This window comes from Arvicola amphibius, chromosome 6, assembly GCF_903992535.2.
Source record: "Arvicola amphibius chromosome 6, mArvAmp1.2, whole genome shotgun sequence".
NCBI lineage: Eukaryota > Metazoa > Chordata > Mammalia > Rodentia > Cricetidae > Arvicola > Arvicola amphibius.
Genome location: NC_052052.2, coordinates 101,852,447 through 101,866,332, shown reverse-complemented (window position 1 = coordinate 101,866,332; position 13,886 = coordinate 101,852,447). Strand labels below are relative to the sequence as shown.

The 13,886-nt window shown below is 44.3% G+C and overlaps 1 protein-coding gene across 4 annotated transcripts in view; it reads left to right on the top strand.

The window, feature by feature from the left end:
- Camk1d (calcium/calmodulin dependent protein kinase ID) overlaps positions 1-13,886 on the top strand; it is a 411,853-nt gene that overhangs the window by 366,357 nt on the left and 31,610 nt on the right. For all 4 annotated transcript variants that reach the window (XM_038335313.1, XM_038335314.1, XM_038335315.1 and 1 more), the window contains one exon: positions 1,565-1,640. In XM_038335313.1, the coding sequence (XP_038191241.1) occupies positions 1,565-1,640 (76 nt within the window). The remainder of the gene's footprint in view (positions 1-1,564; positions 1,641-13,886) is intronic.

Genomic DNA, 13,886 nt, shown 5'->3' with positions numbered 1-13,886 from the left:
GGCAACACACCCCAGATATTCTTCCTCTACCTCCCAAGCCCTGGGATCACAGTATACCTCTATACTTTTTGTGGGGGTCCTGGGCATCATACTCTGGTAGACAAGCTCTTTGACAACCGAGCTATCTTTCCAGCCTGCACCTTCCTATTCTTGCTCAGGGAGATATTTATCTTCAAGAGATTGAAAGGATAGAGTCCATGGTGGATTTTTGGGACTTTTCTTACAGACTAGAGAAGTTCTCACTTTAATCAAACAGCATGGTCTAACAGAAAGTTCCAGAATGAGGGTCAGACTGGCCTGATCTTCCGTGTCTGCTCAGTTTCTTGCCCTTGTGCTCCAAGCTCAGGTGCAGCTCTCATTGAGAAGATGAGAGCAGGATGCATGGAACTGCTGGCCCGAGCCCCAGCTGATAGCAGCACTTAGTGAGGTTAGGTCCCTTCAGAGCAGCAGTGGGTGAGGAGGCCACTTTCTGGCTGGATTGCTTTGACCAGTTGGTTCAACCCCTCACTGCCCTTGTATCTTCCCCTACAATTTGGGGATAATGAGTGCCATGATAATAGTGTTTCCCCAAGGATGTTGGGATAAGTAAGCCATTTGAATCCCAGAGAACAATTCTAGGCATAGCAAGGACTTTTATCAATGGTTCTATTTTCACTTTTTCTACCTTTGCCATTGTTTGGGAACATATGTGCTAATGATGCCTCAAGCATGGTTGTGTTGAAGGTGAAAAGGAGATTTCCCTTGTCAGTGAGGTTGATGGTCTCAGATGTCTTTACCTGCATTGAGTGCCAGCTGCACCAGACGCTGTGGGTCACAGGTAGATACCTGTCCCTGAGCTGTGGACACAAGGCCAGGAACACGAGTGTCAGGGCCGGTACAAAATGAGCCCCAACTCCTGGAAGCAACGACTCTTGATGGACTAGTGCTTCAGCGGTGAAGTGAGATCAAGTGGCAGCCCCTGCTCTGTAGAGGAGCAGTGGGAGTGCCAGCAGACGAATCACCCCAAAGTCGGGGAAAACAAGAGCAACTCTGAGCCATCCCTGCTCTCTCGGCTGTGCTGTATGCTCCACGAAGGCACAGGAAGGGCCTTGTCCCCACGGCACCTCACGGAACCCCACAGGAGCCAAAGATGCTGTCGTTAGTCAGTTTGGGGTTACAGCTCATACTCCACACCCAAGTCCAATATTACCGTCTCACAACAGTGTTGACCATGGTACTCAGAACAGATTATTTACTGATCAGTGGGATGATTATTTCTATGTACACACAGCTCTTTGTATTTTAGTTAGAAGAAAATGACAAATGGGTCATTTATTATTATCTATTTAAATATCTTTGGAAGTTGGGGTCAGCCTTGAACTTGGGACTTTGTACAGGCTGAGCATATGACCTACCACTGATAGTCCAGGTTTCTTAGCCCCCTGCTCAGTTTTTAGACACACGGGTGGCTCAAAATCTGAATAGTCAATAAGAAAAAAATCAGCAAGTGAGAAGTCTAAGTAAATGTCTCTGGTCTCAGACATTTACATCATCAGATTTGTGAATCCTCTTTATCTGTCCACAGCTCCTGAAGTGCTTGCCCAGAAACCATACAGCAAAGCTGTTGACTGCTGGTCCATTGGGGTGATCGCCTATATCTTGTAAGTATTGCTTGCCGCCATGGCTCCCCTCTCCTCTTATTTGACCATGGCAATATATGTATAACACAGATTTCTACCATTCCGGAGTATTCGGTTCATCTCAGCAGTACCGCCACTGTCTATTTCCAGAATGTTTTCGTCATCCCAAACTGAAACTCTGCCCTAACAAACAGCTGCTCCCTGTGCCCCCACTCAACCCCTGGTAACGTCCGCCCTACTCCCTGTCTTTGTGAACCTGACTGCTCTTGGGGCCCTGTAGAAGTGGGATCATATGGCGTTGCTCCTGTTTCAATCAGTTTATTTCATTTATGATGTCCTCAGAGTTCATCCATGTTGAAGCACACATCAGAATGTTCTTCCTTTCAGGGCTGATACCCAACTGTCTATACCACCCCTTTGTGGACAACTGAGAGTCTCTGCCACTCTTAGGCTTGTATGCATCATGCTGCTATGACCATGAAAAAAGGCTTCCAATTTTGGGGAATGTGTGAGTCTATAAAGGGAATTGATATTTATATCATATGATGATTCTTTGTCTAAATTTCGAGAAGCCACTAGCAGTATATGCAGCAACAGACCACTTTAGAGATGCATTCTCAGCAGCCATGTTCAGCATTCACACCAATGCTTACCCCTTTTTGAAAACCAAAAGAGCATATCCAGGCTTGGTGGTGCCGCCTTTATCTCTTGAAAGGCAGAGGCAGCCGAACCTCTGTGAGTCTGAAGCCCGTGTAATCTTCACAGTGAGTTTCAAGACACTCATGGCTATATAGAGAGAACCTGTCTCAACAACAGCAACAACAATTAGTTAACTAATTAACTAAAAAGTAAACATACATCCCTAGTAGGTGGAATTTATTTTCATTTCCATTTCCCTATTAACTTATAACAGAGAATCTTCTCGTGTGCCATCGTGGCCTTGGAACGGGTGGGTGAAAAAATACTGCGAAAATACTAACATGACTCCAAAAGAAATCACAATTAGGAAAAAAATGAATGGAAATCAAAACACATGGTTTGAACGCCTCATTTCCTGTTAGAGGTCTTATCTCCTCGATCCAGGAAATGTGTTCTACCCCATGCCCTCCCTGAAGGCATTTTTCAGGATCACCTGTTCTGTTCCTTATCATTAGGTTTTGTTTTGCTTATGTCTACTCTAAAGTCGTCTTTAATTGCACTTGTATTTGCAAATATTTATTATGTGATAGGCAGGTTTAGCGGGACTAGTTTCTATAATTGCTAGGAAATGAAGTTCCTCTCCTGATCATCCCACAAAGAAGGGGCGGTCTCTACTCAACAGGCCTCCCCTGCTGTAATGGGAGAAGCTTCCTGCAGTCTGGCACCCTTTCGCCTAGAGTCCTGCAAACACCCCTCCCCTTGTGCTCGCTTTGCCTCGTTACCTAGGAAGCAAATGATCTTTCTACAACAATATTCAACTGGGCAGCTTTGTGCAATGCAGTGTGGATTTGGGTGATAGCTCCCGTGGGTCTGGACCATTGATTGCTACAGGGGAGTCTGGCCCACTGCGATATACCCCGTAGGGTTCTCATTTATGGAAATACGTGAGTGTTAAGACAAAGATATTATACTTACATATGCCTTCATTTTCTAAGCATGTCAGACATTGTCATGGTTTAACTGGAAAATGTTCCCTACAGACCCCTAGGCTGCCAGTGGGTGGCGCTGTTTTAGGAACTCCTGGAGGCTCTAGGAGGTAGGACTTAGCTGGGGGATATAGTTCACTGGAGGGGTATGTCCTTGAGAACTCTATCTTGCCCTTCCCCATTTCTGTCTCCCTCTCTCTCTACCCAACTGTGATGAACCATGGGGCAAAACTAACCCAGTCTTCCCTTTAAGTATGTCTTCCAGGTATATTGGCCACAGATATACAAAGGTAACTAATACTGCATCTTCTGCAATAGTTCCTTGCTTTAGGGGAGGAATGGGGAATAGACCCTTTTGAGAATCTAATAACAGTTGTGAAATCAGTTCTCTAATAAAATTACACACATACAATTAGTTATGATCCTGGGTAAACAGAGTTAGTTACAAGGACCCTAGCCTAGCTCAATAAATCCCCAGCTACAATCCTCCTGAGAGGTCCTGACTCTCCTAGCTCAACTGGGAAGCTTAAAAACATAAATGAAAGACTAGACCTTTCTTGCTAACAGTTGAAGCTGATCTCGGTGGCCTGGAAGGGTCTTTCCTGGGACTGTACTCACCACGGGTCTGTGGGTATCATATTTTCTTTGATATCTTGACATAGAGAAGGAAATCAACAGTTGAGGATGATTATTAATTAATGTTTCGGGTAAGGAGCTGGAGAGAGAGATGGCTCAGCAGTCAAGAGCACTTGCTGCTGCTCTTGCAAAGGACTGAAATTTGGTTTTCAACACACAATGATGGGCAGCTCACAACAGCTTCTAACTTGAGTTCCAGTGGATCTGATGCCCCGTTGACCTGTGTGGCACCCCCAGCACACATACACACACACACACACACACACACACACACACACACACACACTAAAAGTACAATCAATCTTTAGAGTTTCTGAGTAAGCGACTGTAACTAAGTAAGAATGCCTTAGTGTTCCAGCTGCTTTAACAAGGCACAGCAGAGTAAACAAGGGCCAGTAGCAATGCCTGTAATTCTGTAGACCGCAAAGGTCAGGAAAATTCCTGATGAGCCTCTGCTTCTTGCTTATAGTAGGCTCCATTTCTTAACGTGTCCTCCCATAGCAATGAGAGCACACAGAAGCAAGCTCTCTGGTATCCTTTCTAAGCCAGCCATTGGCAAAGAAAATCGGATCATCTTGCTTGGCAAGCTAACCAAGTGGCCCCGTGGAAGAAGGAAAATCCCAAAGCAAAGACACAGTGCTGCTAGAGAAAGCTACAAGGATTAGACAGTCAATAGGCACTTCGCTGCATCTGTCCTGAGCCACAGCTAGGAACATACTAGGATATATTAACATAATTAGCAATACCATGTGGAGCTTCAAAGAGTCCCGAGGTACAGATATGACATGTGTATCTTGGTGTGTCTGAACAGTGGTGTATCTAGGCACTTACAGTTATGCTACACAATGTAGTATTTCAAGTTGGTCTTAAAGGAGGATGTACTTTATTTCTTGACTTCTACTTTAATAAGAACTTGATATACTCATGTTGATGGTTTTCCCTTGGTAACACTAGCTTTCCCCAGAAAGTGCTCTCAGGTTGATTTCATGACTGTGTCAGATTTGAAGATGGTGGGCAAGGATTCCTTTTTTCTTGGTGATGGCCAGAGCTCGGCCAAGACGAGCAGAGAATGAATGGACTTTGGGCGTTTTAGCTACATCCTATAAGGTGTTCCAATGCCAGCTGAATGTTGGTAGCATATACCTGTGGTTTCAGGGTTTTAGGGGCAGAGGCAGGAGAAATGGGAGTTTAAGGCCACCCTGGGCTACTTAGAAAGTTCCAAGGCAGTCTCTACTGTATGAAAAGACAGTGTCTTAAAAACTTTCTGGGTATAATTTCCATGTACCATGGCTACATATAGAAAAGCACTGCCTTTGAATTTAACATTATAAATATTTTAACCCACTTATGAGTCCAACTTGCCTGGCTGTGTGCTTCACTAACACCCTGGTAGAGTCACCTAGTCTAGCATGTTTATATCTCTAGCACCCAGGTCAGCTCCTAGACAGAGAAAGCACTATAGAAATGCTGGTCATTGGCACTGGAAGTAACACCGTGGAGGCTGTTGTTCTCATCTGCTCAGCCAGCTGTTGGAGTCCATGGGATGAAGAAATCATCGAAGACAGGGATATTTGGGAGTTGGAAGGATATACCACTCAAAGTCTGTGGAGAAGACTGGCGAAGAAGAACATACAAGAGGAGAGACAGAACATCCTAACAGAGAAGGGATGCAGACCAAGACTATGTGTGCTGTGGTACTTAGAGGGCTGTGAAGGTCCTATGGCCTAAGTTAGTAGGGATGGCAAAAATTAGCATTAGGTTAAATCAGCATTAAAAGCAGAACTCGGGGCTTTGGATATGACTCAGTAAAGTGCTTGCTACCCAAGCTAAAAGTCTGATCTTGGATCCCCAGCATTCCTATAAAAAGCTGAGCATGGTATGGCATGCCCATAATCCAGGTCCTGGGGATTGGTAGGAACCGGTAGATTGCTGAAGCTCAAGTGGATTCCTAGAGCTCACTGCCTAGCCAGACTGACAAATAGATGAGCTCTGGGTTCAGCGAGAGATCCATGCTCAAAAGGGAAGGTGGACAGCCATTGAGGAAGATAACTGAGGTCTACTTCTGGACTCCACATGGATGTACACATGCCAACATCAACATGTACGCACATATATAACACACAAACAAAACTTGTGACTTTCAATCTCAGACTTTTGAAACTTCAACTTTTTTGTTGACCCACCACATATAGCCTTCCATCCATCCTCAGTCTGTAGAGCATACACAGCTATGGAGCAGGCTGAGACCAGCTTTCCCCCAGGCGATCACACCAAGACCCTTATTCTTCTCAGTTAGAGTGGAAGAGAAGCTAGCCTCTCCCAGTTTGGAACTCTGCCCTATTATTTTCAATTGATCAGCCTGTCACCCTGAGATATTAGGCTACAACAAAAATGGCTGAGACAGACCACATCACCATGTTGTCTTCTCTCTGCACACCACGTAAACTCACGCATTTTGCCAGTGCGGGTGCTTGTTAAATTGCCTCTCTCTGTGTCTCCTTGCTCATTTCTCTGTTATCCATCATGTGGAAGGAGAAATCGTTTTTCTGTCAAGGCTGCTCATTGCTGTTAAGCATACTTGAGAGGTCCTGATTCTGCCAGGGAGCTTGCTCTAGTGCTGAAGATTTACAAAAGCACCTTTGCCTGCAGAGCTGAAGCTGCTGAGAAAGATGAGATAGTGTGTGCTGGTGTGCAGTGTGGTGGAGATGAGGTAGTGTGTGCTGGTGTGCAGTGTGGTGGAGATGAGGTAGTGTGTGCTGGTGTGCAGTGTGGTGGAGATGAGGTAGTGTGTGCTGGGGTCCAGTGTGGTAGAGATGAGATAGTGTGTGCTGGTGTGCAGTGTGGTGGAGATGAGATAGTGTGTGCTGGTGTGCAGTGTGGTGGAGATGAGGTAGTGTGTGCTGGTGTGCAGTGTGGTGGAGATGAGGTAGTGTGTGCTGGTGTGCAGTGTGGTGGAGATGAGGTAGTGTGTGCTGGTGTGCAGTGTGGTGGAGATGAGATAGTGTGTGCTGGTGTGCAGTGTGGTGAAGATGAGATAGTGTGTGCTGGGGTCCAGTGTGGTGGCCTTCACCTGGCCAAGATAGTACAAATGCCAAGGAAACAGACTTCCCTTCTTAAGACAGGAGTAAGCATCTCATGGACTAAACTCTCACTTCAAGAAGATGAATGGTTGTTTCTCTAAATGATGCTCAGACATGCATCATGCTGCAGAGAACACACTGGTTTCCTGCTGAGATGTAAACTGGTATCCTAAGGACATTCACACTCCTGAACGGAAGAAATCATGTAGGTCAGAAGCAATGAGAGCAAACTAGATAGGTTTAGCTAGGCTTGGCCATGACCTCCACCTGTCTGTCTGCTTAGAAGAAATCATAGGCAAAAATGCAGCAATGGCTTTTCCTCCTCTCTGACCTCCCATACTTTTCAGATATTAGAAGTAGGCCACATAAATATTGATCTGCCTATGTGTGCATACAACTTAATTATCTCTTAAGAAAGGAGTGAAGAATGCTTCATTTATATACAGGTAGGTTCATTTCCTCACGCAAAGACTGATTCTCACCAAGGTAGTCCCAGCACTTGACAGTTGGCTCTTTATGGAATGCGTATTTTCAGGAAGGAACAAGAGACCAAGCATCCAAGGCAGAGACTGCAGTGTAATCACTGGGCCCTAGCCCAGGCTGCAGTATTGCAATAGAGACTCACATTCTTTGTACTAGGAGGATTAATAAACATAAGAATAATTGCTGCTGTGACCAGCAGGCAGTTACCATCTTGTAATACCCTGAAATTTGCATGGTAGAGTCCTTCACATCTTCCAGGTTACCCTCTACCCCCTATTGATTGTGCCTATAGAAGTGTAGAAAACTATGTGATCATCTCATTAGATTCTGAAAAGGCCTTTGGCAAAATATAACATCCCTTCGTGATAAAGGTCTTAGAGAGAGCAGGGATACAAGGAACATACCTAAACATGATAAAGGCAACATATAGCAAGCCAACAACCAACATCAAACTAAATGGAAACTCCCAGCGATCCCACTGAAATCAGGAACAAGACAAGGTTGTCCACTCTCTCCATATCTAGTCAATATAGTACTTGAGGTCCTAGCTAGAGCAATAAGACACCAAAAGGAGATCATGGGGATACAAATCAGAAAAGAAGAAGTCAAACTCTCACTATTTGCTGATGATATGATAGTTTACATAAGTGACCCCAAAAATTCTACCAAGGAACTTCTACAATTCATAAACACCTTAAGTAATGTAGCAGGATAAAAGATTAACTCAAAAAAATCAGTAGTCCTCCTGTACATAGATGATAAATGGACTGAGAAAGATATCAGAGAAACATCACCCTTCACAATAGCCACAAATAGCATAAAATATCTTGGAGTAACTCTAACCAAACAAGTGGAAGACCTGTATAACAAGAACTTTAAATCTTTGAAGAAAGAAATTGAAGAAGACACCAGAAAGTGGAAAGATCTCCCATGCTCTTGGGTAGGTAGTATTAACATAGTAAAAATGGCAACCTAACCAAAAGCAATCTACAGATTCGATGCAATGCCCATCAAAATCCCAGCAAAATTCTTTACAGACCTCAAAAGAATGGTACTCAACTTCATATGGAAAAACAAAAAACCCAGGATAGACCAAACAATCCTGTACAATAAAAGAACTGGAGGCATCACGATCCCTGACTTCAAACTCTACTACAGAGCTACATTATTGAAAACAGCCTGGTATTGGCTTAAAAACAGACAAGAGGGCCAATGGAACCAAATAGAAGACCCAGATACCAATCCACACACTTTCAAACACCTAATTTTTGACAAAGAAGCAAAAAATATCAAATGGAAAAAAAGCATATTTAACAAATGGTGCTGGCATAACTGGATATCAACATGTTGAAGAATGAAAATAGATCCATATCTATCACCATGCACAAAACTCAAATCCAAATGGATCAAAGACCCAACCTAAAGCCAGCTACACTGAACCTTATAGAAGAAAAAGTGGGAAGTACACTTGAATGCATTGGCACAGGAGATCACTTCCTAAATATAACCACAGACCCTGAGAGAAACAATTAATAAATGGGACCTCCTGAAACTAAAAAGCTTCTGTAAAGCAAAGGACATGATCAACAAGACAAAATGACAACCTACAGAATGGGAAAAGATCTTCACTAACCCCACATCAGACAGAGGTTTGATCTCCAAAATATACAAAGAATTCAAGAAATTGGTCATCAAAAGAACAAATAATCCAATAAAAAAATGGAGTGCAGACCTAAACAGAGAACTCTCAACAGAGGAATCTAAAATGGCTGAAAGACACTTAAAGAAATGCTCAATATCCTTAGTCATAAGAGAAATGCAAATCAAAACAACTCTGAGATTCCATCTTACACCTGTAAGAATGGCCAAGATCAAAAACACTGATGACAACTTATGCTGGAGAGGTTGTGAGGTAAAGGGAATACTCCTGCATTGCTGGTGGAAATGTAATTGGTACAGCCCCTTTGGATATCAGTGTAGCGATTTCTCAGAAAATTAGGAAACAACCTTCCTCAAGACCTAGTAATACCACTTTTGGGTATATATCCAAAGGATATTGTACCACAAGGTACAATACAATTGTACCACAAGGATATGTGCTCAACTATGTTCATAGAAGTATTGTTTGTCATAGCCAGAACCTGAAAACAATCTAAATGCCCCTTGACTGAAGAATGGATAAGGAAAATGTGGTACATTTACACAGTGGAGTACTACACAGCAGAAAAAAAATAACATCTTGAATTTTGCAGGCAAATGGATAGAACTAGAAAGCATCATTTTGAGTGAAGTAACCCAGACTCAGAAAGACAGTTATCACATGTACTCACTCCTAAGTGGTTTTTAAACATAAAGCAAAGAAAACCAGCCCACAAATCACAGTCCCAGAGAACCTAGACAGCAATGAGGACCCTAAGAGACATACATAGATCTAATCTGTATAGGAAGACGAAAAAGACAAGGTCTCCTGAGTAAATTGGGATCATGGGGAACTTGGGGGAGGGCTGAAGTGGGGAGGGGAGTGGCAGGGAGGGGAGGAGAGAAAAATGTAGAGCTCAATAAAAATCAATAAAAAATAGAAGTGTGGAAATTAAATTAGGCTGTAAGTTAGTGGTGCAGGCCTATAATTCCAACTCCCGGGGAGACTGGGGCCGGAGGATGGTGAGGTCAAGGCCTGCTGGGACTGCAAAGTAAGTTCAAGGCCAGACTGAGTAACTTAACCTGTAGGAAAAGTAACGTAAAAAGGGTTGAGGCTCACTCGCTGTTAGAGCGCCTGTCTAGTTCCTGTGAGGATTTGGGTTTGGTCCCCAGGATAAAAGAAGGAAGGAAGGGAATGAGAGAGGGGGGAGGACAGAGAGAAGCAAAGGGGAGGGAAGAAAGAGAATTATATCTCCAAGGAAAAGCACCAGAGACTCAGTACCTATGTGCATGGTTAACAGGCTCAGAATGGACTTTTAAGAAATGTGTGTCCATTTACCAAGTCACAATGAGATCCCACCCTCCCTTAGGTCATAGGATGTGCATGGCAAGAAGCTAGCACACGCCCTCCCCAGGAAATGATGCACAAGAAACAACCTAAAGCCAAGAGCTTTCTATGTAGACAAGTTCAGGACAGTGGAGACGCATAGCCTTGGCTGTGTCTGTAAACCCGTGGGTCTCCGGGTTGCCCTTCTCAGTCTAGAGAAACACGACTGCACATAGCTCTTGTTCTTATCAGGTCAGGGTGGCCTGAGCTGGCCAGTTCTTTTGTGCCCTCCTTTCTTTTGCTCTAAAGGCCAAACCTGCAATCTCCTCCTGTCATTTTGGCATCGGCCCTTTCAGTTAATCATGGCAACACTTGGTTGTGCTAATTCCTGAGTTTGCTTTGGCTTGGTTCATTAGTAGCATCTTGGTGTGCTTGCTTTCCAAGGACTGGCATAAAGGCTCCCTGGCTCCTCTCCATCCTTTATAAGGAGTAGATCCTAGGAATGTTAGATGCTTGAGAGTGGTTTGACAGTCCTAGTAGGTTCAGTCTCTGCTGCAAGTCCTGAGTGGTCAGACTTGAACTTTGTGAACATCTGAAGCCTTCTCCTCTGCTCAGGGTAGGGAACACTGGTCTCCTATACCAGTCATTTTAACCTTATCTCTCAAAATATTCTGACTTCAACCAGGGGGTTCAGGGTATGCAAAGCACTAAGGAGAGCATGCCATCGCTGTACATTTGATGTTCTGAAGCTGTATATGTCAGATGGCAATGGTCACAACTCCCTGTCACTGACATCAGGCAGAGTGGTCTCCACGGGTATCTGTGACCCTCCTCTTGGGGGCGTACCATGGACAGAGAAAATGGAAGAGAATAGCTGGCATCTGTCAGTTCGGAACCTAAATACACAGCTGTGGGCCAGATGGAAGCACATTTTGCTTCCTCTACTCCCTATCATCATCTAGAAACTGTCACGTATGCAGCAGCTAAATGCTTTGGCATATTTGGCCTGGAATGGAGGGCAGAGGATTGACAGGTATTCATTTTACTAACATTTATTGAGCCTAAAACATGCCAGGCAATATGATGGGGTGCAGAGATGGCTCTATTCCTGCCCTGGCCTTGGAGGCACTTGCTGCCTGCTGGAAGCAACAGACAGCAAACCCATCAATTGCTATCTAGTCTTGCTTGCTGTCAAGAGGTGGGAGGCCAGTGCTGTTGTAGATCCTGGGGCTGAGCTAGGAAAGGCCTGAAGCTGTTTTACAGGACAGGCAACAACCACCTGACATTGGAAATTAGATAGAAATCTGCCAGGAAAGAGCCAGTCTAGGCCCTGTCTTTAAATAGGACCCCTAAGAACACCACATAGATTGATGGATTTTCCCTCAAGATTCAGTTTCCTAAGGATCTGGTAGAGTAGCATGTGCCAGTTTGTCCAGTACTTTGGAAGCTGAGATAGGAGGATTACAAGCTTGAGGCCAGCGTTAGCTATATACTGAGGTTCTTTCTCAGCTTGACTCCATTCTGTCCCATCCTTGCTAAAAGGGAGAGCCCTTCCTGGGTTTGAGAAAAGATGTATCATTCAATTAGGAACATAATTTTAGAAACACAGTTTGAAATAATTGAACTAGCCTCCAACTATAGAGCTCCAAAGCCTGACGATGATAGGAAGAATATACTCAGTGGGCCAGAGGAAGATAGAGACCTGAATTAGGTCCCCAGAAAACACACACACACACACACACACACACACACGTGTGTGTGTGTGCCTTCCTTCACACATGAACCCACATAAAACAGTACCATACATGCACAAATATACAAAACAAAGTGAAATTTGACCTTTTTTGAATTTGGTGATCAGGATTTTTAATTCCTTTAGCACAATACTAAACACTCAAGAATCAAAAGCGGTCTTTGTTGCATTTTGAAACATTTATTACTGGGGATGCATAGAAGCAGAAAAGAGGTGGTGCATTGACCGAGACATGATTAAACAAGTACACAGAGAAGAAGAGATCATTCTGCCCTGAGGTGACAGGATGGCAAGTACTAAGCGGTGTCTGTGACTGAGAGTAGTATGGTAGAGAGTGGACGGGGAGAGACCTCAGCTCACACTGCCACATCCGCAAAATGCTGGTGGGGGGGATGTGGGAGCGTATGCCACAACTCCAAATGATGCAGTGTGCATGAGGCTTTTTCTAGATTCCTGTCTCCCAGCCATGTGGTAGGAGACTAGTGTTCTAGTTAGCCGCAGAATGCATCATGAGAGCTTGGGAGTGGGAGCAGGACATAGTGGGATGTACATTGAGAGCCCGTGGGCTATGGGATACAGAACTCCACACATCCTCAAAGTAGGGTTGTGGATCTGCATAGATGCCTGTCTGCCGATCATCAGAACTAGAAGGAAGGGAGACTGGGGGCAGGGAGAGAGTAGGAAATAATTGGGAAAGAAAGGAGAAGAGAGGGAAGGAGAGAGAAGGAGAAAGGAAGCCAGAGTCACAGGAAGAACCCAGCCCATCTGGATGCACGCCTCTAGTTTGGAATTCCTTACCGGCTGCTGCATCCTTTGTTGACACTGGAAATCAATCACCTCCACACTGGATGTCTGCCTGCATACCTAGGTGCTCAGATCTAAAAAATAGTTCTTGTGAGAACTATTTTCATTGCCAAAAGTTATACCACATTTCCTAACCCGGTGTCCCTGGCCGTGGGGAGCTCTCCTCACTCCTTTTTGTCTGAGTTGTGCCTGTTTCACAACTAGCATGAGTTGTGTTTGGCCTGTCTCGAGGAGTCTCCAGGCCTTTTTGCTAATTCTCCCAACTTCCTCAAGATGGTGTATCCATGTGTCTGTTATGCCTGAAATCCAAAACCCAAAACCTGAATTACCAGAACGAGACAACTCTGATGTAAAAACAAAGAATCTTTATTTGCAAGTTATAACAGCGTCAGCAACAGGAGCAGAGCAGGAGAGACTCCAAATGACAGAAAGTCAGTGTCATGAGTTTTGCATGTCATAGGTTTGGAAACAGAGCTAGAGATGAGGCCACGTAACTGGCCAACGAAATAGAGAACCCACAGGTGCCTGTAGTTATAAAGCCAATGATTCATGGTCTTCATCAAGACAGATTGAGGGAGATGGCTAGGGGCATTATCAGCCTGTCTGTGGGCAAGCAGGATTGTAGAAAAATGAGCTTCTGCTATATTGATCCAAGTTCCAATATAATCATGTCAGATCATCCGGGTTCTGTACAATGCTCCTGTGAAGAGCTGCAAAGAAGGAAAAGTCCCCCCTCATAAGACCTTGTGGGCTCTGATGGGATGAGGCAGAAGTTCTGGGATGCCTTCTGGACAGTGTATTGGGGAGCAGCGTGATATATAGAGTGAACCTTCTAAGTGTGTGTGAATGTATTTCTGAGGGGCTCAAAACTTACTTTGAATGGTCTGCATAAAATACAACACCAACAACTGAATGGCAGCC